This window comes from Strix aluco, chromosome 3 (assembly GCF_031877795.1).
Source record: "Strix aluco isolate bStrAlu1 chromosome 3, bStrAlu1.hap1, whole genome shotgun sequence".
In the NCBI taxonomy this organism is placed as follows: Eukaryota; Metazoa; Chordata; class Aves; order Strigiformes; family Strigidae; genus Strix; species Strix aluco.
In genome coordinates, this window is record NC_133933.1 from 129660605 (window position 1) to 129683738 (window position 23134).

A 23134-nucleotide genomic window follows, 5' to 3' on the forward strand; every position below is an offset into this window, starting at 1 on the left:
AGACTTTCTTGGAGGCATACCTGTCACAGCAGATTTGTGATTAGAGCATAGGAAAAGGTGGCTGCGTACTGCTGTCCAATTGGCTAGTAAAATGCATGGAAATTCAACTCTTTTTGTCTTCAGGTTGCTCTAACGTGCAGCTCTGGGTTTCACATCAGGCATCTAGGAGAGCATGCTAACTCTGGATGAACAGAGAGCACATAGCCATTGAGATGTGCAAAAAAAATGGGGAAGATGCTGGGCAGGGACTTCTCTGTGCTTCTGCTCCTAATGTAGATGGAACAGTTCAGTTTGATGCAACTGGCTCAAAATTGCTGAGTACTGAAGGGAAGAACTTTCTTGTTTCAGAAACTATAAATTGTTTTATATGATTAGCTTGGGGTGACAGTCCTGAGTCTGGGAGTGCAGCAGATTTACTGAGTCATTAGAAATCTCCTGAAATGACTTTTGTCCTAAGTGGCATTTGACCAGCCTCATGCTCTCAGTGCCCTCAGTACATTCACGTCTTCACACGGATGGTCACTGATGGGGGACGTGCACCAGGCATGGCCATTTCCCTTTTACAGCCCATACCTGATATACTCTAAGGTGCAAACAGATGTTTGCAGTAGAGGAACGGATGCATGTTTTGATCTCAGCCTGTCCTTGGGGAAGGTGGTGTTCATTAATCTGTGGAAGAGGCAGTCTCAACTCCATCTTGTACACACATGAACTTCTGAGAAAGCAAGAAGACCCAGGAGAAACAAGCCAACATGAGCATGACTTAACGGGTGGATGCTGGCGTGTCATTAAGTTCTCGCCTGCTGCACATCACTTAGACCTTTGCAGAGTGTACAAAGCATGGGAAGAGGAGAGGAAGAAACAACTTCCTGCTGTTATCCTTGAAAACAGTGTCTCTAGTGCCTTCAGCTACCCCACTGTGAGACAGCACCAGCTGCACCACATCCGTTTTTGTCAGTTTGTCACTCCCCCTCACAGAAATGCTCTGCCAGTCTCACTTTAATGATGTCAGCCCTGTACACTCTCCAGAAGTGTTGAGATGCTCCTTCTTTTCAGGACACCAGTCCCCTCACCTGCAATTGCGCTGAGACAATTCCACCAATGGCACCTTATACAATAACAAAGATTTGTAAACCTTAAGGTTAGCAAAGTGTGCACTGCTAACGCATCTCCTCTAAACACACTGAATGAAGACCTCTTACCTTGGCCAGTGAGTGTGAATCAAGTTGGGTTTTCTTCCTCTTCCCCATTGGGTGAAAAGCATTTCCAGAACTGGGATGAAGTTATTTCTCTAATGGCCTGCAAACTTCCTATGTTCAGGCCAAACCATTAACCAGAGGTGGTTTGCAGGATCTGTGTTTGGTACTGTCACAGACTGTCTGAAACATTGCCTTGATGTTGCCTCGTCTCCAAGGAACTGGCCACGGGAGCTGTATTTATAGCAGGAAGTTCCTTCACTAAGCCCTGGCAGAAGATGTTGCTTCCCCAATCTGGTGAAGAGTCTGTTGGCTTTCATCTATGCTGATAAACTGAAACACATCAGAACATGAGCACAGCCACCAGATCTCTGTCATCCACGTGGTTCAATTATCAGCACAGTCCTTGGCACATTTTTAAGCTCATGGCAGCTAGCACCAGCCCAAACAATTCCCAGGCTTGGCTTAGGTGTTAGCACAGGCCCAGAACGATTCCCAACAAACAGCCTGGATTGAGCCACCCTGTTTTGGAGGCTGAGACAGAATAATGACATGGATGTAGCAGTCAACAGAATTAGGCTTTCCTCAGTTACTGATCTCCAGGTCCCAGGTTCAAAAACTGACTGCCCTAGACCTGTGCTAGGGAAAAGATATTCTCATGGTTACTTTCAGAAGCAGACAGCAAAACTCCTAGGGCTTTCCTTGCCAGTGCTGATGTGCTCCCCTATTTTTTGGAGTATTTTAGTCCCACTTGCAAGATTACAACATCCTTTCAACTTGTGCTAGGCAGATTTAAATTCTTCTCAATGGCTGCGGTTCTCATCTGAATTAAAAAAGAGTGCCAGGATAAAGATGCTGTAACAAATATCAAATGTACGGTGTTAAAATGCAAGTATATTGTACATGTTTGCGGACTTGTGATCTTTCATGCTAACTATCCCTACTCAGAACATAGAAATGGGTGAGGAGAGATTTTATTCTAAATCAAGCCATGTGTTATTTTCCTTAGCAAAGGTTTTTTTCCCCATTTCAGTGCATTCTAGTAGTATCATAAGGTGTGTTTCTCTTCTAAAAGTTCCTAGCAGTAGAGTTCAAATATCATTGGGTCTGAAAAATCCTGGTATAGGAGGCTCGTTCTGATCTTTACAGAGTGTAAACCGGGAGTGAGTCTGCTGGAGTCTGTGAAGAGATTCAATATACTCAAGAATCTGAGCAAACTGGACACTAAAAGTAGTGTCTAAAGTATCCTTCACAAAGAAACAGCTGTTGAATGTGCAATATGATTTTTTACTCCAAGAGTAACTCCTCTTGGATTTTGCCATCTTATTCTGCTCAGTTAATGATGGGTTTTTTTCCCCTGCTATTCTGGGAAAGACTATTTTAAATGGCAGAGGGAAGACACCTAGATCTCAACAATCAACAACCACACAACACTGCACATCTAACCAAGAGGCTACAAGAGCAGCACAGTCATACTTGGGTGTCTTTAGTCTCTAGAGATCCATGGTAGATCCATGCTAACGGTGGTGCTTAGTTCCCCATATTATCTATAACGGTATCTTAGGTTGACTTCTTTCCCATCTCAGGTGCCTGGTAAGATTTGGATGCCTCTGGGCCATGCTGATGGCCATGTAGATACAAGACTCTGCTTAGGCTACTCTGATTTCTGAACTGAGGTCAGAAGCAAATGAGCACAAGAGGAACCAGGAAGTGCACCAATAAAAAACAATGGAAGTCTATAGAGGTGACTTGTACACTTCTCTGCTGGACACATTTCTTTCAGGTTGAAACAGGTTTCTGTGATAGACTCTACTGCCCTGTGACATTGCCTACAAAGAGGGATTTTTCTCTGCACGCATAGATTTAAATCCTGTCCTTGCTGAAGGTGTTTTCAGGACATCCTGATGGAGCATTTCAAATGAAATCTCTTGGGATCTCTTGAGGAGCTTCAAATCTTCTTGTCTGTGGCTGTTCACTTTTGGGGATTCAGGTGGGGTTCTTTTTCAGTGTGATTCCAAGAGAGCGGTTAAAGGCATTCAGATTAACAGGAATTTAACTAAAGTCTTTATAATTACAGTGATGACTGTGCAGAGGGTATCTTGCCCTGAACGGAGTGGTAATTCATACAGCTTTTGACAAAAATAAACACGTATAAGACTTCTCATGCTCTATTTCCAAACAACCTATGCAGTGCCCAGAAAATCCTGGCTGCTGCTCTCCCAGAACATTTCTGCCACAGAATTAGCCCATGTGATTGGTATCTGAATGAATTTAGACCAGGCTCAGACCAGACCATCTCTCGTTCCTGTATGAGTGGCATTAGAAGACAGAGATGCACATAGTTGTTGGTTCTGAGCATCTCTATGAACCTCAGTGCAGCCCTGCCCACATGAGATTCAGCATGTCCTTTGGAAGATGCACTGGGGAAGGATGCAGCAGGGCATGGTGGGACGATCCTGGAGAGATATTGGCACTTGTGTAAGATAGCCTGAGTCCTCACTGCTTGGGGCGTGGGTTACTGGGCTATGTGAACACCAATTTAAGTGATAGCAGCTATTCTGGTTGGAAACACCATCAAATGTAGCCCCACACCGACATCAAAAACACCATCAGTAAAATTAATGAGATTTCTTGTTTACCAGCCAAAAATCACAAAGGAAAGAACTGTTCTATATTAACACCCTCAAAATAGCATCCACTGAAGTGTGACTATCTGCTTTTGGTGAGAGAGGGACAGTGAATTATTTTCTTTACATTTTCTTAACATTTAGGGGAAGTTTCAAAATGGAAGAGCCATTTCAAAATAAACAGCTTCATGTCATAAATAATGTCATAGTAATTAATGTCACATCAAAGGGACTCCAAAGGCAAGATTAGCCTTGTTGTGTGTCCCTCCTCTCCTCTACTCCATGATTGCCTCCATCTTCTTTAGGACTGAAACTATTTACCAAACTCACCCCAGATTCCTGAGTGGTTTTACAAACCTGCCATGCATTGTTCCCCCTGAAAAGTGTGATTTTGAAGTTAATTTCCTTTAACTCCACCATTAGACTCCCATCAGAGACTCTGGTGACTGGATGCACCTTCAGAGAGGGCTTTTCTCCACAAAGCACAGTTTGCCCATCCAGCTATAGCAATAGGGTCACACTGGCATTTTCCTCAGACCTAACTTTGAGAGCATAGCTGAGACCAGATTCCTAGAAGGATTAACCTATACTGCCAAAATAATACTTTGCTGGCATAAAGCTGTCTGCATGTCTGTATTACACCTTACCTAAGCTCTAGCTGCCATGCTTGGGCTCCCCAGAGCTGTCTGGGCACAGCAGCCACCTGGGCTAATTTACTCTGTCACAAAGCCCAGTCTGGAAAAACCTGATAATAAGAGAGGCTCCATGTCCAGGATTGGAACCACAGGGCTCCCACATTATTTTTAAAGTGATGAGGGGGATTATATGACCATGTTTGTGATAGGCAGAGGACTGTTCACAGATTGTCTATACCTGTAATGAAAGCAGTGCTGGAGCCCAAGCACTGCCACTCAAGTGATTCTGTTAACATGGTCTCTGGTACAGTTTTGGCCAGTTAGCCCTTCCCCAAAGCTTTTCCAGGCATGAGAAAATGAGTTCACATAGTCCAGGAATGATTCCCAAAAGTCAGATTGGGTACAACTACTGAGAGAGTTTAATAGTAAGGACATGGCAGACTCTGCCAGCTGGGCTCAGGGTCAACACATAGTCCTGTCTCTGTTTTTTGTTTGCTAGTTTAAATGTCACCACAGTGACCCAGGTTCTCTCAAGGCCTGGGTTCCCATGTGCCCTTCTCCTCCCTACTGTTCTTTTATGAGCCATTATCTGGTGGTGAGCCATTATGCAAGATCAAAGATCTCAGTTAGCTAAAGGAGATGAGGCTTGTTTGAAGATCTGTGCATATACAAAGACTGAGATTTCAGCTAAGTGCTGCCAGAAATGTTTTAACTACGGAGTGGATGACAGTGGCATTTTTGCTTACATAAATAGGTAAAAACTGAGATACCTGTGGTCAACATCCTAGGAAAGGAGCAAGACTATTATGGAAAGCAAATAGTGGACTTACATGCCTATGAGGACTGTGTTCATAGATGCCTGTTGAGATCAGCCTTCTTCTCACTGATGTAGCAGGCGGATATTGTCTTTCTGTTACCACTCTCTTGAGGATGGTGATAAATCTGTCTGGCTGTTCAAGGAAATGGAACTTGAAAATGTCCTCTGACTGATCATGGCACCCTTCTCTCATCAGGAGGGTGTTGGGGGAGTTGTTTTGCCTGCTTGGCCTTCAGTGGTATAAAATCATTTTGTTACATCACTTGAATTTGTCCATGTTATATTGGGCCTGTCAACTTCTGCTCTGCAGGAGCTGATCATCTTGGAGCCAAGAACAGGTTTCCCCCACCCTCCTTTCTGCTCTCCTCACCTTGCTGGGACTCAGGGCTCCCCTCTGAGCTCTTATGGGGAGTTGGTGGATGCCAAACCACTGCTACCTAAAGCTACTTTTCATCTTACCCACTTCTTGTTTGGTCATTTCAGTTTGATCATCCACACTTCAGGTAGAGTCAATGGAGAGACAGAGAGGCATTTCCAGAGGACAGCTCATCCCATGTCTTGGACAGCTCTCCTTGGGTGGGATAAACACTGATGCACATGCATGATGCAAGGAAGATCTTCATTGAGAGTGTTTTAAAACAGGAGGGAAGCTTTGCCAGTCCTTATGTGGTGAGTGATAGCCAACATTTTCAACAGGAGATTTGTCACTTTGCTGAGGTTATTCAAGGACAATCCAAAACAGAGGGCAGATTATCCCATTTCTGCTTGGCCTGGGGTGCTTGTGCCTCCTGCAGAAGGATCAGTCGCTGGCTTGCATCCAGGAGAAGATACCAGACTAGATGGCCCCAGGGCCTGAGTCGGTTTGGCAGCTCCCGAGTTCACAGAGGAGACGAATAGGAGGAGACATGACAGAAACAGCCGAGATAATGAGAGCACAGATCAGACGAATGTGGCCAGTCACCTCTTCTAGCAGTAGAGAGAAAGGGGCATTCGGGAGAACTGAAAGGCATCAGGATGAAAGGGGAGAAAAGCAAGTCCTTTTGAAACACAATCCGTAGTGAACGTGTGGACCTCAGTTCCTCCAGGCAGTGCTAAGGCAAAGGCTGGGGGGAAACTAAAAAGAGATGCAATGTTTCTGGGGTCAGTGAGGACATCTTGATTTAGCAAAAAGAAAAGGTTTTAGGAGGCATTCACATTTCAGGACATGAGCCAGCCTTTAACTTGCAAGGGGTGGGAGAGCAATTCTCCATGTAAGCAAGCAGTTCTGAAGTTGCCTTGCTATGGAATTTTACAATCTCACAATAAAAGGTTTGGGAACATGGCTGTTCCTATGGTCTAATGTGGAAGAGCCTTTCTAGTGCTAGCTTGGACATGGACTGTCCTGTATAGAAACTCAAAGCAAGCCTCAAGTCCTGACAAGTCACAGTGGGATTGAATGGTAGAAGACCCTCTTTGTGTTGTCCAGATCTACTTGGAGACTGGTCCCTGAACTGAGTTACTTACCGTTGCTTTCTGCCTTTCCCAGTCACCAGCAGTTTTGCATTTCTTATGGACTGGTGAGGCTGTGTCCTGTGGGTGTCAGGTCCTGGAGAGAATGGGGCTGTGCATGCTCCTTGGAGGAAGGGCTCAGAAGAGCTCCCTAGCAAGGGAGCAGATGCTGAGGATTTGAAACTCACCCCTTGCCCAATGAAACCAAAACATTTTTCATGAGAAAAGAGGGAAGGACAGGACACCAGTGTAACATCCCTTCCCAGTGTAAGGCTCTGGTTTTTCATCCCTGGTCACTCCAGCTCTGAGTAGAGTACAGAGGTGTCCCATAGAAGGGAGGAGGCCATTCCTGGGTCAGACTTATGAGTGATGTTCACCATAAGTGGAACAGTGCTCATCTGCCATAACGGACTGGTGGCACACTGGAGAAACTGGTTAAGGAAGTGTCCTGAAATCCTGTGAGGACAACTAATGGCAAAATGGTCTATGCAGCCCTTTATTATTTATATACTGGTAATAGTCCATATTTTTCCATGATCAAAGTGAAAAACAAAGAGGGAAAATGAAGGAAAGAAGACAAAAGTCATTCCCTCCTCTGAAAGGAAAGAAAAAAGAAAGATCAAGCATCAAACTCCAGCAGGAACAAATTAAAATCAGACCTGGGGTCTGATTCTGACCCCTTTTCTTTGGTGCAAATAAATAAAAACAGATTAAAAAGTAAGGGGGAGAGACTTTCAGGCAACGTTGTTACAAAAGCAGAATCTGGCTCGATCTGTTTTGTATATAAATGCATTTTCACTCTGTGTGCATCAAAATGAAAACCTGTTCCTTGATTCATACTGAGCTTCAGGGAGGAACGTGCCACCCAAAGGGGAAAACACGATAACAGGGTTCACAGCACAGAGGCCTGAGCAGGCAGCGAGTGATGGGGAGGAAGCGAGATGTGGCACTTGGCATTAAGCAAGCGTTGCCTTCACACAGGGGTTGATGGAAGGTTTCATGTTGCACCAAATATTTGCTGTCCAGCTCACCCAGGAGAATTGTTGGTATCTTCCCATTTTGTTTCAGTAGAGTCTTCAGGAGAATTAATGTCAAAAAAAAAGAAACAGAGCACCATTTAGGCATCGTTTTCAGCTTTAAAGGGACAGACACCACAGTGAACACTTAGGGAATATGCTACAGTAAGTGCATTCAAATTACTTAAAGCCGATAACCTGCAGCTGGATTCTTGATGAAAACTGTACATAGCCCTAGTGAAAAAACTCTCTCTTCAGCTGAACAACACTGCGAGTAAGAGAAAAGTGGATATATTGTTCGTTTTAAATATTCATTTTTGTGTGTGTGTGATTTGTCTACAGCTTTTATTAGACTAGTTGTAAAATCATGTGTAATTGCATAGCATGAATAGGCCAGATAGACTGGGATGGCTTCCATGCGCTGTTTTTATTTCTGCACGTATATGGGCTTTAAAAACAGCAATGGCGATGTAAGGGGAGTCATTGTTTTGAGTCTCTCTTGTGGATGTGGATTTTTCAAAGACCCTCATTACATTTCTGACATGGCCTTTTCTTTTTCTGGGCCATCAGTAGGAACTAGAGGATGAAAACTGAAACAGGCTGAAATCCAACTTGTCCCTGCAAGCTTCAGAAAGGTTCCAGGAGCTTCCCTTGAACTGAGAGTGGTTCATGCTCTTCTCCTCTGGTATCAGATCATTACCTGCATTATACTCCAGTCCACTCATGTTTTCACGATCCCAAGCAATGGCTCTATTCCTCTTCTCAGAAAGTTTAGCCTTTTATACAGCTGCCTTATTTCCCACTGCTTTCCGATTTCTCTTCACCCTTTACTGTTGCTTAGTCTCCGTGCCACGTGTGTTTATCTCTGAGGACTGTTCATTAACTCCCCCTGAGAAAGGTAAAATTACTAAGGCAAGAAATCAGCATCAAGGCGTTGAGTGAGTTCAGCTCCAGATTCAGACACCTAAACAAAGGTGTCTCCGATGGAGGTGTCTCCACATGATGGGGGTGTCCAAGCATCCCTTCTGTTCAATGGACATATAGGAAATACAGCCACAGAGACTAAACAACAACCTTCATACAGCTCTGGGTTCACCGGCCATAATGACTAAGGAAACAATTTGTTTGACTTTTGCCTAGTGTCATTTGAGATGTCCTGAGTACCCTGCCTCACTCCAGCTCCCAGCTGAAAAATGTTCTTGTCTTCTGTATGCAAGTTTGTCACATCTGCCAGCTCCACATGGAGGTCTGGAATATCCTAGAGCATCTCAAATGTTGCTGGATTCCCATCTGTGATGGTTTCACTAAGCCTTGGTTCCCCATTGAGTAAAGTAAGAGACATTGCTTACCCATGGACACTCTGAGGTGAGCCTCTACAGTAGGAGCTGAATCCTGTCTGAAATGCCTTGGTAAGGTGCACTGTGATGTGAGGGAGATCTATTCCCTGCTCTAGCATGGATTTTATATGAGATCTTGGGTAAATCCTTCAAATCTTAGTGCTTCATCTGTCCAATGGGGACATTATAGAGCTCTACCTCACTGTGCCGAATGTAGATGAGGAGATGTCTCACCGTAAGAACTTCAGGGCACCTTACTAAAGGGATCTGAGGGACTAATTTTTGTGATGTGTCGTTCAAGACACATGGGCTTGACTCCTCGGTGGTGCTGACTACAGCCTGTGAGTCACTCACTGCTTCCTAGCAGGTGACAGGAGGAGTTCAAGGGCTGTTGTATAGGCCGGTGCAGAGAGTTTGAAGATAACCCCAGTCTATGCCAGTCTGACTTGTTACAGGCAGGTGGGATACAGATCCCACAGATGCAGCCACAGGGCTTCCAGCCCCGTGGTAGCTAATGTCCCCCTGGCTTGAGAATGCCCACAGGGATGTGGCAGTGCATGGCATGTATTTTGCGCTCCCAAGATTAAGCACAGAGTGGGAGGAGTGGGAGTGGGTTTTTTGAAGTTACTTCAGTTTTAAACCAACCCCAACCCTTTGACAAACAAACCTTGGAAGGGAGTTGAAACCCACTCATGCTAGATGAAGGTGCGTCAGTCACCATGTGCAAAAGTCAAAATCAAAATAAAAAATTACTTCCCATGTGATCCAACTTATCAGGACTTTTTGTTTTAGTTACAACAGGAGAAGTGGAAAAGAAAAGCAACAGTTTATCCCACAGTCTGTGAGAGCTGTACATTGTATGAAGATGTCACAGACTAGAAGTAACAGGGAAAGATGGGAATGAGAAACGCATGGTCAAGATGACAAAGGCCAAGGTGTGCTTTGTCATTTAAGTCTGTAGGAAATAGCCAGGGAATAATTTCTGTAGCAACACAATAAAAAGTACTGGAGAAGTTTTGTATCACTCCATGGTTCCCGTTGACGTCCACCTACTGATCGCACTCCCCTGACTCTCAGGTGCAGATCCTGCTCGTCACTAGGATGCCAAACTTCACATTTGCCACAGAGTTGTGAATTTTTAAACAACGCCAGGAATATGTCAAACTGTCTAGAGATACTTCATTCCCCCCTCAGATCTTAGTACAAATGAGGAGGCAACAAACTGTTTTGTAAGGGTAGGACTCATCCCACCTGACTGCTGGTGTTCGCGTGTCCCCGCACTCCCCTGTCAAGGGATGGAGTCAGACACCTTGGGAGCATGAGTCAACCCCTCCCTGTCCCACACATGGATCTTAGGACAGGGTGAATCACTTTCTGGGGGTGTCTGCCTCTCTCTGTTGACTCGAGGAGATGTTCAGATGACTATCAGTGTGCAATGTGAGTGACTCAACACACATACTCTCAGCCAGCTCTGTGCAATTTACAGCAAAGACTGTGATTAGTGTAGGTTTCTGCACTGAAAACGTTACAGTGGGAAAAGCCTTTATGTGTATACTGGGTTTTTGTTTCTGGTGTATTTTATTCCTCTCTCTATTCTAGAATAAATGAACCCAACAGAAACATTTTTAAGCCAGTGTGACACATCTGTCTCTTGTGGGTTAGTGCTGCTTAAGTTTGAGTATTCAGGTATATCTAATGCCATACAAGTTTCTAGTATAACAGTACTAAAATAAGGCAATACATTACGTATTTTTTTCTGCTAATCATGGAAAGTTTTTAAACTGAATAGCTAGAAGATACTGCAACTAACAGTACTTATACACATAGCATCACTTAAACATTGTATGGCATTGCTTAGCCTTCCAAAATGGTTATTATGTCTACCAAACATGTAACACATCTGGTAGGTTAAAAATAAATATAATCTACATGTGTTTGGCGCTGAGGCTATTCACTTTCAGAAGTTTCCATCCATTAGAGTCCCCAAGTCTTATATGCAAGTGTTTCTTATTGAGGACTTAGAACTTGGGGAAAATTGTGTTTTTCATAAAGATGGTGGCCTAAAGCTTCCCTCTTTGATAAGGCCACCGATCTTAATGGTTTGTGGTTTGTTGTTTTCTAAAATTCAGTCTGAAATGCTCACATGTGAGCCCAAAGGCAAGTTATTCAGAGACTTGAGAGGTGATGGAAAGGCAGACTTTTGGTGGACCTACAGCTAGGAGAATTTCAATGAGGAGCAGAGATGGAGGCCTGCCCTCCTTCCTGGCCGCCTTCTCCATCACCTCTCCTCCAGACATAGCTAGGCTGGAAGCAGGGAAATCTAACCCCCACTGCACTGTGGGGAGGGTTCTCAAAAAGAAAAAGATAAAGTCTTTAGAGTGAGGTCTGAAGAGCCAGTGGATCTTCTTTCCATCCCTGTGGGAGCCAGGTAGAGGGAAAAGAGAAGAAAACAGGAGAAGAAGAAATTCAGAGTTTTCAGACATTTTAGCTTTTTAACTCTGAGCAGCTGCAGCAAGCTGCTCCTTGGGTTTTCTTGAAGCAGTAAAAGGAAAAAGGAGCTGGAGGTATCTTCCAGTACGCTACAGATCAGAGATGGAGGGGTATTGGTTATTGCTTGTTTTGCTTGAAACCATTATCATTTTCCCTTTAGATTTTATAGGTGATGCTCCCAGACAAATCTTTGGCCAAGGACCAATCAACCTAATCACTGAGCTTCCCAAACGTAGTCTATCATCTGTTCGCTCACCTGCAGAACAGTTGTCCAGTGAGCAGCAGTGGGAGCAAAGGAATACGAAGCCAGTGGCCTTTTCTTTTCCCAATAATCTTTCAATTAATTTTTATTACCATGCTTTGCTCAATGAATTGTTCAATTTAGCCTTGCAATAATCAATGGTATTATATTTTTAAAAGCTCCTGAAATGTGATGGGGCACTATTTTATCCCTCGGAGCTAATAAATAGTTTAAGTGTTGGTTGTGTTGGGGAATAAGATCAGGCCCCTTTGGAATATCATGGGGTGACTGCCCAAGCCAGGGTGCATGGGGATGAGTTGGGAACTGAGACTGATCCCAGCACAGGCACTGCCCTCACTGATGGGAGCAGTACCACAGGGTCTGAGTGCACTGGGCAGAGCTGCCTGCTGGTAATGGCTCCCTCAGCAGTCCCAGACAAGGCAAGGACCTGATCCAAGGTCTCTTCAGGGGGTCCCACCAGGAGCAGAGTGAGACAAAGCTGGTGACATGACTGTGACTTGGATCTGTGGTCCATCCAGGAGACAAGGCTGGAGATAAGCTACCTCCAACATAGGTCTTCAGTCCATCCTGGAAACAGGGCAGGGGAGTTGCTGGAGGGGTCAGATTCTTTGTTTTGGGACCATTTGGAGGGTATTGATGAGTCTTGATGTTCCCTGTATTTATATATTCATCTCCATGGGACCACAGGGTGACAAAAAAACTGACCAAGTGCCTGTTTTTCCCAAAGGCGAGTGCAAATGGGGATTCCTGATTAAGGCAGAATCAAACACAAGTCAGTGTGAATGTTGCTTGTATGAAAGGATTTTAGAATAAAAAAGATCCGTGCAGTTACAAGGTATATAGATGTCCTGCTCTTGTGATGGTGCACTCCAAGATAGACCCGTTTCTACAGAAAGTAACCTTCATACTTGGGCTGCAGCATTTAGGTGGGATCTGGATTTCAGATTCTCAAATGTAGATCTAATCAGGATGAGGACAGAGGCCGTTCCCTGTAAGAAGAGAAGAGCTGGGGTGGGGTGGCAGATCCAGCAGCTCATGAAGATAAGCATAATGTACTGTGTCAGAGAACTTCTGAATACAGCATCGTTTCCAATTCCCACACTGATATTTCTGTATTTCTCTCCTCCAGACTGTAAGGACAACCTGACGTGAGTTGAACCTTTGGGCTACTGAGCCTGCCCCAGATGCAATAATGTAGTGAGCAGATGATGTTTTCAACCAAACCTCCTGTCTAACTCAGTGGATCTGTGTGTCTTCCGGCAGGTGTGTCCTCTGTGGCCTCCCTGATGTCCCTGGCTTGGGTGCTAGCCTCCTATCACAAGCTTCTTCGGGACTCTAGGGACGACAAGAAGAGTATGAGCTACAGAGGGGCCCTCATCCATGTCTTCTGGCGCCTCTTCACCATCTCATCCCGAGTTATTTCTTTTGCTCTCTTTGCTTCCATCTTCCAGCTCTACTTTGGGATCTTTGTAGTGGTCCATTGGTGTGCCATGGCTTTCTGGATCATCCATGGTGGGACAGATTTCTGCATGTCTAAGTGGGAGGAGATCCTCTTCAACATGGTGGTAGGGATTGTGTACATTTTCTGCTGGTTTAATGTCAAGGAAGGGCGGACTCGATACAGAATGTTTGCGTATTACACGGTAGTCCTGACGGAGAACGCTACCTTGACGCTCCTTTGGTATTTTTACAGAGATCCTGACACTACTGACTCATATGCCGTGCCAGCACTGTGTTGTGTCTTTCTTAGCTTTGCTGCTGGGATAGCTTTGATGCTGTTATATTATGGTGTGCTGCATCCCATGGGGCCAAGAGCTAAGATCTTTGCCAGCTCCTGTTGCGCCGAGCTGCTCTGGGGCATTCCTTTGCCCCCCGATGTTGAGCCCATGGCACCCCAAACCCCTGGGTACCGGGGGGCCCAGGCTACGCCCACCAGAGCGGTCACGGAGCAACAGGAGGAACTCACAGCTGACACTTGCTTGCCCGTTTTCCAGGTGAGAGCAATGGTACCATCTACTCCATCTGGGCGACCCTACCCCCCTGAGGGGCCTCTCATTAAGATTGACATCCCAAGAAAAAGATATCCTGCATGGGATGCTCATTTTGTAGACAGGAGGTTAAGAAGAACTATCAACATCCTCCAGTATGTCACCCCCACAGCTGTAGGTATTAGGTATAGAGATGGACCTCTCTTATATGAGTTGCTACAATATGAATCTTCACTTTAAAGCTCCTTAAAGCAAAAGTAAAAGAGGGGACCTTATTTTTGTTTACGGTAAACACAGATCATGAAACAAACACAAACCTTCAGATAAGCTTTCTTTCTGGTTGCTGTATGTATAAAAAAAAAAAAAAAGATATTCTCTATGTTTTGTAAGTAAAAACAAAAAGAAAAACTTTTCTTTTGTTTTTTACACACAAGAAACAGTATTTCAACTTCCACACCTAGGATTCACAGGTGGAGAAGGAGGCATCTCCACATCAGTTTTATACCGTACACCAAGTGTAGAACATTATTTATGGGATTGGTGCTGATTGAAAAATAAAAAAAAAACAAACAAACAAACCTACAACTGCCTTATGCCCTTAGGTGCTGAGTTTCATTAAGTACTGTCACCTTTCTCATGCAAAACTCTTTGATGATTATATGCCAGGAAAAAAACCAACCAACTGAGATACAAACCTTAAAATTAAAAAAAAAAAAAAAAAGAAAAACATGAACAACAACAAAAAGAGAGAAATGTATGGAAAAAAAAAATCTTGTTGCTCTTATTGGATTTAGCAGAAAAAACCCAAATGTCTAAAGATAAGAAAGCAAAGCCAAGACACCCCCAATGGAGTTTGATTTTTCCAAAAGCTGAAAGACAAAATCAGGTCTGTACCTCAATTTGGCAATGCATTTATAACACCATTTGGCCAAGCCTGCGAGCCTTGACCGAGTCATGTTATAAACGTGATCCCACCATGTAACCGTTTTCCTCGTGTAAATGGGCCATGCATAATGGTCAGTTTGCACCAGATTAATATGGTAATACAGTATCTGATCTTGTTTCGAACAATTGCACACACTAAAGCACCACTGTCTTCAGTGGAGTAAATAACAACCGTCTGAGCCCAGAATAAGGCCTGCCACCTTGATTTCTGGAAAATAAGAAATCTGCAAACATTGAAATTATATACCAAAAACGTTATACTAAAGTACATTTACACATATCTAATAACTATTTCAGTAATAATAAAACTCAGCATAGTAGCAAAAAGCGAGTCAATTTAAAGGCACAATACTTGATCAATGACTGGCAAAATAATTTGACCTACTGTATCATTTTAAGGCTGTGAAAGGCATACATGTATTATTTGTAATCTCGTGTAAGACCTGTCATGTCTCATTCAGTGCGAGCCTTAAAGTGATTGTAAAGCATCCTTTGTTCCATTTTGGGGTTTTTGGGTTTTGATTTTTGTTTTGTTTTGTTTTGTTTTTAAGGAAAACAAAACATGAAAATCGGGATTTAAAAAAAAAAAAAACAAACACAACCAACAACAAAACAACCAACAAACTTCTTCAAACGGTAATAACCTGTAAACTGACTCACGTCTCGAGATGATTTGGTGCTTTGTATTTTCGTTGATGTTGTTGTTGTGATTTAGCTGAGAATTCTTCAACTCGGTACATGTGGGGAACTGCTGATAAAAACTGTCTCGTGTCACCCTCTACTGTAAGTACATGGTGAGAAACACCACCAGAGGAGATTCAAGAGCGTAGCAAGAGCATCGTGGTTTAGCATCGTGGTTTAGCTTAGCCTTCTCACCGCAAGGAGATGCTGCCACCTCTGATGATGGCAAAGCCTAGACGGTCACCTGCTGAGGGTTGTGTGGTTGTCTTGACATTTCCAAATAACCCGCTCGGTGTCTGAACATTCACATCTCTTGAATTCTGTTTCTGTGCTGGAATCTCTTGTTTCAAGTTAAATCACGGGTTTGCGTCTATCCAACACCCTTTTCCGTTTCAAGAGTATTGCTCCTTTAAAGGAATATTCCTGTTTCAGGGCATCTTTTCAATCCCACCATCCCTCTACTTGGGAGGGGAAAAACAACAACAACAAAATGAGATATTTTTAAGTGAATGCTGTAGTATTTTCTGTGTGTAATTGCAATTTTTTATTCCAGAAATACTGTAACTGTCTAGGGTGCAAAACTCCCATGCTGACCTGTTCTGAAAAGAAGATCAGCATGGGGGGAATATTTTTTAATTATGATTATGATTTTTTTTTTAATTTGAGGAATCGGTTGGTTTTTTTAATTATAATAGTATTTAAAGAAACTAGTACCAATTTTATATAACAGTTTAAAGAAGCTGAATGCTTTCTTCGCCTGAATATACCTGAAGAGAAACATTTTTTTCAGTCAGTGGTCCTTTGCAGTGTTCTGAGAAAACATTGGGGTTTCTTCAGTTGTTTCATTTTGTTTTGTAAAGAAAACTTTTAACTGGTGTCTGTCCCTTTTAAGGAGGGAGGGACTCATTCACGCCAAACTATAGACACACGGCAAAGTTTATAAGAAGCCAAATTGTCACTGGTACTGTAATTCCCAGTCAAACTCCATTTCAGGCAAATGTTTCTGGGCTCTGATTACAACCAATATGATGGTCACATTTTCATGCAAAGGGAGGGATTTTGTCTTGTCATCCCCTATCTAAATTCCCAGTCCCTTGTTTACTGTGCACATAAATATATATATATACACATACTTATATATATTTGTGAAAAGCTTTCATTTCCTTTCTCCATTGTCTGTGTCCCATAACCAGTCCCTTTGCAAGTGTCCTACTAACATTTCACCCTGTTCCCTAATCAGTATGCTGTCTCCATAAAAAGAGGTAATTTGTGAAGTGAACTTGCTGTCCCCAGCTACTGAGTCATAAAAACACAGAGGTGTCCAGCCTCCAGCAACAGGCCTGCATTTCTCCTCCCAGGACTTTCTTTTGACTTACCTTTATTCCTAGTGTAGATTTACTCTGATGCAGTTCCCTGAGACTCATGCTTTGTGTAAAAACCCTCCTTGGTCCTTCCGTGAAGAGCTCTCCTCTACAAATCTGCATTTCATCGGCATAAGCATGAGAAAGGAATGGATGACAAACAGCCCTGCTGTTCCTCTGGGACCTTTCCTCCAGGAGACAGCATCCTCATTTTCAAAAACACCCTCCCCAAACTTGTCAACCTTGAGGTCTGGTTTGGAGATGTGACCCCACTCCCTGGCCCCACTGAACAGCCGGACCCTGCCGCTTCGCACCAGGACAGTGAAATGAGTCAACAAGCCGAGGCAAACTCATCAGGAGTTGAGGAGGAGACCCTTCAGTGTTGCCTCTCATGAGCATCTGCAGCCTGCCTTCCCTCAGGAACGGGACCCTTGCTTCAGACCACCACACCAACAGCCGTCCTCTCCATCCCGTTATGGGAACAGAGGGACAAAACACTCTAGAAGTGACCTTACCTCTCAATGCAGTGCTAATTACTCACAACCAAACCAGCTTGACTAAGGGCTTGACACACCCCTGCTCCAAAGTCCTCCTTCTTCGTGGCTCATAGTATGGATAACAACGAAGGCAGGTGCCTCCGCTGCATGTCAAGACTGTACCATTACACTTCGTTGCATAAACTTTCTGCCTCCACTATTAGTCCTTTCTTTGAATGATATCCACTGGCATCTTGATTTAGCGAAAGATTTCCAGTGAGAGCCTGTGTCAACCCTGAAGAGCTATGTCTCTTTGAAGGAGTTCATTACAGCCTTAACATAAAGCACGTGCTCTACCACTACACCCAACAAGTTCATGGTGGACAGTTTGGTGTGGTGACCACTTTCCTCTTGGGATTATCTGTGATCTTGTTGCCAAACAGCGCCTTTTGCCAAGCCAAAAGCATGGGGAGCAAAATTATCCCCATCTCTTTATTGTTACTAATCTCAAAGCTAAGAGTCTAGTCCTTGCCTCCTGGTTTTGGTTTTTTTTTTTTTTCACCCAGGGTCCCTTTGGTTTTTGGTGTGCACTTTGGCAGGACAGTCAGTGACTTGTTTTGGTTTCACTTGGTTTTTAACTCCCCAGCTTCTCCCTGGTAGCTTAGTTATACCACGTCCCACCTTCTTGCCAGAAGATACCGCATGAGGGGTTTTTCAGACTGTCACGGAGAAGGTTGAGTCCATATTTATTCACATCACAAGATCAGTGGGCAACTTCTCTGGCACATTTGTGCTGCTGGATTCACCCTGGGATCATCTAAACCAGTCAACTATGCCATGCCAGGGCAAAGCCAGGGCACAAGGGCTCCACCATCCCCATTGTTATATTTTTCAAACCTTCCCTGGCATGGTTTTGCCCCACTCCAACGAGCCCTGGGCTTGACCACAGCTTGGACGGGCATTGACACTGGCCAAAGACCATCCCTAATCAACAGTTTGGATGCAGCTGCTCTGTATCGGGGGTGAAAGAGTTTAGTAGTGTGGATGTGGCCAGCACTTGTCAGTTGGCTTTGTGGCCAGAATGGATCCTGTCAGTACTTGATTTACTAATAAGGATATAACTATATGCCACAGACCAGGATTCAGGACTTGGTGGAGTACATCAGCTCTGATGTGGCGTTTTTCTATTTTCTGCCTGATTCAATGGACGAGGTATTTTTTTCAGTTCACTTTGTTCTTTTTGCTGAGGTTATTTTGCAAACAGCGTCACTTTTACCGTGCTGATGTCAACCCATCCATCCATCCCTCCATCCATGTCAGATGGCTGGCATGCTTAGTGTGATAGCGTTATACATCTGTAGGCAGCTAATTTGGAGACAGGAATGATTCAGACCAGATCAAATCAACAATGGAAATACAGGAATTACAAGGTCCCTGCCCATGCCCTTGTCATGCTTTGCCACCCACACAAGGCATTTTTCATCTGCCGCATCTCCAACCTGAACTGCAGAAGAGGAGCCAATGTCGTATAATTACCAGAGGAAAGTGCAAGCGAGCCACCAATTTCAAGTGTAAATATATATATTTTCAGTGTTTTGGATTGGAGCTAATTGTCTGCTTTATCCTGTCCTTCTCTGCACCTGCCAAAACTCAGTAGTCATTTGCATGTATTTTTATTTAAAGCTGACTAGATGAAACAGGACAAAATTAATTTCAAGCTTTAGTCAGTGGTCTGCTAAAACCTGGCCAATGCTGCTCATAAGGGGAGCGTTGCTGTTGACTTTCAGAGAGCAGTCATCCTGTGCTCTTCAGATATATTTTTGTACACACAAGACTCACTTCACAATTTATCCCTACTCCTCGTCCCTACACAGAAATGCATGACACACCTGCCACCCACATACCTGCAGCATGACTAAACCTCCTGAAGAAAATGTGGTCTGAGGTTTGTCCAGCATGATTTCATTGAAGCTCAGAGGTGCTTTGAAAAGGAAAACTTACTACTGTGCATTTGCAAAACCTTTTAGTGCCTGATCGCTGGGCAGCTTGGGCAAGGGACAATTTGGAAGCTGCCGGAGTCAGCGGAAATTTGTGGAGACAGGCTTTTCTAGGATATTTTCTTCTTTTACTGGGTTAGCTTTTCTCTGGATTCTGTTCAGCTCGAATGTGGTCATGCAAAAAAACCCAGAAAACAAAAACCCAAATAACCACAACAAAATAAGGTCTATGCCAATCCCCATAGAAGCTGAGGTAGTTGATGTTAGATGGTAGGGATGATGTGAACTCCGTTGTGTACCCTTTGCTTGCTGAAGCTTGCATGTTGTTATTTTGGCAGTAGTCTAAAGCCCTGGGGCTTTGGGGATGGTAGTTTCCCAGGGTTATGATTGCTGCTTTTATTTTTCCTCAGAGCTCAGGTGTATTCTGGTGCAGAGAATCTCAGCCTGGTTTGAACGACAAGATTTGAGGCTATCCCAAATAGACGTGGGCAAACCTTTCACTGTGTGCAGAACGCATTTCCAGACCTTTGGGTACCACTAGCGATTGTTGCAATCCACTTATTTCTCCATGAGCACGTTCAGAATCGCTTCATTGTTCTGTTGTGTTTGAACTCGGGAATAATGGTGTGGTGACTCTTTTCTGTTGAGGTGTGATGTGAAGAAAGGTAGGAGCCTTCCTGCTGTGCTAGATATTGCCTGTGTTCAACCCTTGTTCTTTACTTGAAGCTCAGACAGTAGGATAATGAGAAAAATGAGAAAATGAGATGACAGGTAGCTGCATATGTTCCACTGGCTCTTCACTGATGAGGAGGGAGGCAATTGGTGACAATTAAAATAAATCTGCATAAACCATCTGGACCTTAATGTATATTCAGACATACACACAACCCAACTGGAAAGTGATGCTGTTGATAAAGTAATGTGGACTATCATTTCCTGTTGTATATTTAAAAACTAAAAAACAAAACAAAAACCACCACAAAACAAAGCATTGCAAGCAGACAAAAATGATTTGAGAGCATAAACTTTACTTCCCCACCCCCCCACCCCCCCCCGCCCCCCAGCCTTTGGGACACATGCAGCAAGGCAACTGTTTGAAAACCAGGCACTTTGTAAAACGCGGAGTTATTTGGATTTGTGCAATGCTGTGTTTGTCAGATGGTCTTTTACAGTGAGTGTAGAAAGTGGCCACAGTCTAAAACTCATTGCAGATTTCTGGGTGACAGTACTCCTGGGTTTCGACCCCAGCTCTGCCACGAAGTTGCTGTGTAACCTTGGGCAAGTGATTTAACCTTTCTGTGCCTACAGTTTACCCATCTGTACATGGGTATAATAATATTTACCTACCTCACAGGGGTGTTGTGAGGCTTAAGTAAAAGCGTGTGAGAGGTGCTGGAAGTGCGCCGTAAAAATTTCATTCTTGCTGGGTTTGTGCTGTTATCGGGAATGAGGAGTAAAGGGGTTTGTTACAATACGCAGAGGGAAAACCTGCTGGTGCGTGCATATGTGTCAAGAAAGTGATCTTAAGTCTTTTCTCTCCCCAAAAGCAAGGAATGGAGAAAATTGTTGTGCACCAACTGAATATCCTTGCTTTCCTGGTCAAATGTAATAGCACTGTTTGCAATATTATTTTCTTATACAACAGGTGACCTTTCCCTTTTCCTTTGTGTTTCTGGAAACTTGAAACTAAAGATCACAAAAGTATTTCTGAACCGAACAGATTACTGATGAATACTTGAATTTCTTTAAAAGTTGCTCTCATCAGCCACGGTCAATGTGCACTAATCTTTCAGTCATCAGCTTCCATCTGAATACAGTGAAACATTTGCTCACGCTGTTTTGGAATAGCCTGGACTTTATTTGGAAAGCTGGTATACTGTTTGCTGAGGACTCTTGTAGGCATGGGAAAACTAGAGTCTCAACTGATAAACACGTGAAAAATCTTTTTTTTGTTTTTCGTTTTGCCTTTTAAGTTTCTTGACTGCCTAGGACAGCACAATAATTGCAGTTTACTTGGTTGTACAGTAGCTTTTTTTTTGAACTGTTTCCTTACACAAAGGGTGAAGGTGGGTTGTGAAAGGATAAGCTAGACTCAACGCTGCTCACGTGCGACTCTTCTCGAAGTATCTTTCCTGGAGGGAAATCTGTGCCACGTCCAGAGAGACTAGACCAGGCCTGCCTTCACCATCCTCCCACAGGCAAAACTTCCCTTGCCGTCACGGGAGTTTTGACTGTTGATTATGTGTCCATCGAGGTGGATTCATCCCTGGTTGAACCCCAAGGCACTTGGGTGAAACCCAGGATAACTTTCTTTAGAATAGAGAAGGGATCCAGTTCATTGCTCAAAATATCTCCGCTGGTCAGATAATTTGGAAGGGAAAACAAGCGTGTGATAGAAAGCCTTGGGGTTTTTTTGTGGTTTTGAGCCAAGTGTTTTTATTGTCTGAGCGTCCTGACCATTATATAATGTCTCTTTTGGAAATGCAATGAGAGGCAAGACTCCCTGTTCCCTTTTAGAAAAGCTTTTTGAAGTCTACTCATGCACTCCTTACTCAGGCAAAACTCCTGGGTTTTGTTGTTGGGTCTCATTTTCTCTCCTGAGTAAGGACTGCGAAATCTGGCCTGTTCTGGATAACCGGGTGGTGTTTCAGGCAGCCGTTTTCTTCTCTAACCCAAGACTTGCCTTGCGTGAAGCAAGAACGAAGCTAGGAAACCCTCCTCCTCTAGCTCTGTCTTGGTCTGCCATGTACCTTCCCTGTCCCTTTTCTGTATCCACCATGGGGAGGTAGTTCAGAATCTTCTGGCTACATGGGCCAGGCTCTTCCACATGACTAACCAGGCAGCTGCATATCTTCCCTCTGGGGCAAAGCAAATTCAGAAGCCCTACACTTGCAGATGGGCCACTGCTCATCTGCATCGGCTTTGGGTCTGCTCCTTCCCTCTTCTTCTCCCCAGCCATTTATTTGCCCTGTTTTCAGCACTCAGCTCAGTGCTTCTGGGTTCTTTTTACTGTTTCTGTTCCAAAAAGATTGAAGCTGGGAAAAAAACAGCAATGTAACTCCTTCGGTGCTATGCTAACTGCTTTGTTCAACCCAACCAAATGCTGGCCAACATATAGAATTTCCCTCTTTGTCCTAAGAAGCACCACACATCTGTGTCTTGAACAGGGATGGACTGAGAGGGGTGAGAGAGGGCAAGTGTGGTTTTGAAAGCAATTGAAGTCTCATGTGTATCTAGTAGAGCAAAAAAAAAGATGTAAATGCAGACTGCTTTCAAAGCTAGTTGTCACCCACCTCGTGGAAGTGGATAGGATATAGCCTATAAGGTATTATTGAGGGCATTATATATATACATATATTTAAAAAGAAAAAAGACAAAAAGTTCACCTTACCAATAAATCGCCCTTTAATTTTCCTGAAAATGTACTGTTCAACAGTAAATACACCTGGCTGTGCTTGCACCCAGATGTACTGCTTTGACCCACTTCAGCAGCAATGGCTACTTTAACTGCAAAGGTAAAAAATCAAGACAGAACTCCTCTTTATATTAGGCCTGATGTGAAGTGGGTGGCTATGAATTTTCAGGATTAAAGGGACTAATCAACATGTATGTCTGTGTCTATATACACAGGCTTGTGGAAATATAGAAAAGCATACATGCCATGTTACTGCAACAGTATATATGTTTTAATATATATGAACACATTGTGAATTCCAAAGGGCTTTTTGAGATGAGGAAGGTAGTTTCTGGTGCAAGGTGCTAGCAATTTGGGATTTGCAAGCAGAGTTGAAATAAATATCCCTTGTATGTTTTTTTAA

The 23134-nt window shown here is 43.7% G+C and overlaps 1 protein-coding gene across 1 annotated transcript in view; it reads left to right on the plus strand.

The window, feature by feature from the left end:
• The window catches only part of XKR6 (XK related 6), a 184735-nt gene extending 169593 nt beyond the window's left edge, over positions 1-15142 (plus strand). The window contains exon 3 of the mRNA XM_074820278.1: positions 13132-15142. Within this exon, the coding sequence (XP_074676379.1) occupies positions 13132-14096 (965 nt within the window). The 3' untranslated portion in view covers positions 14097-15142. The remainder of the gene's footprint in view (positions 1-13131) is intronic.
• Positions 15143-23134: the final 7992 nt, after the last annotated feature.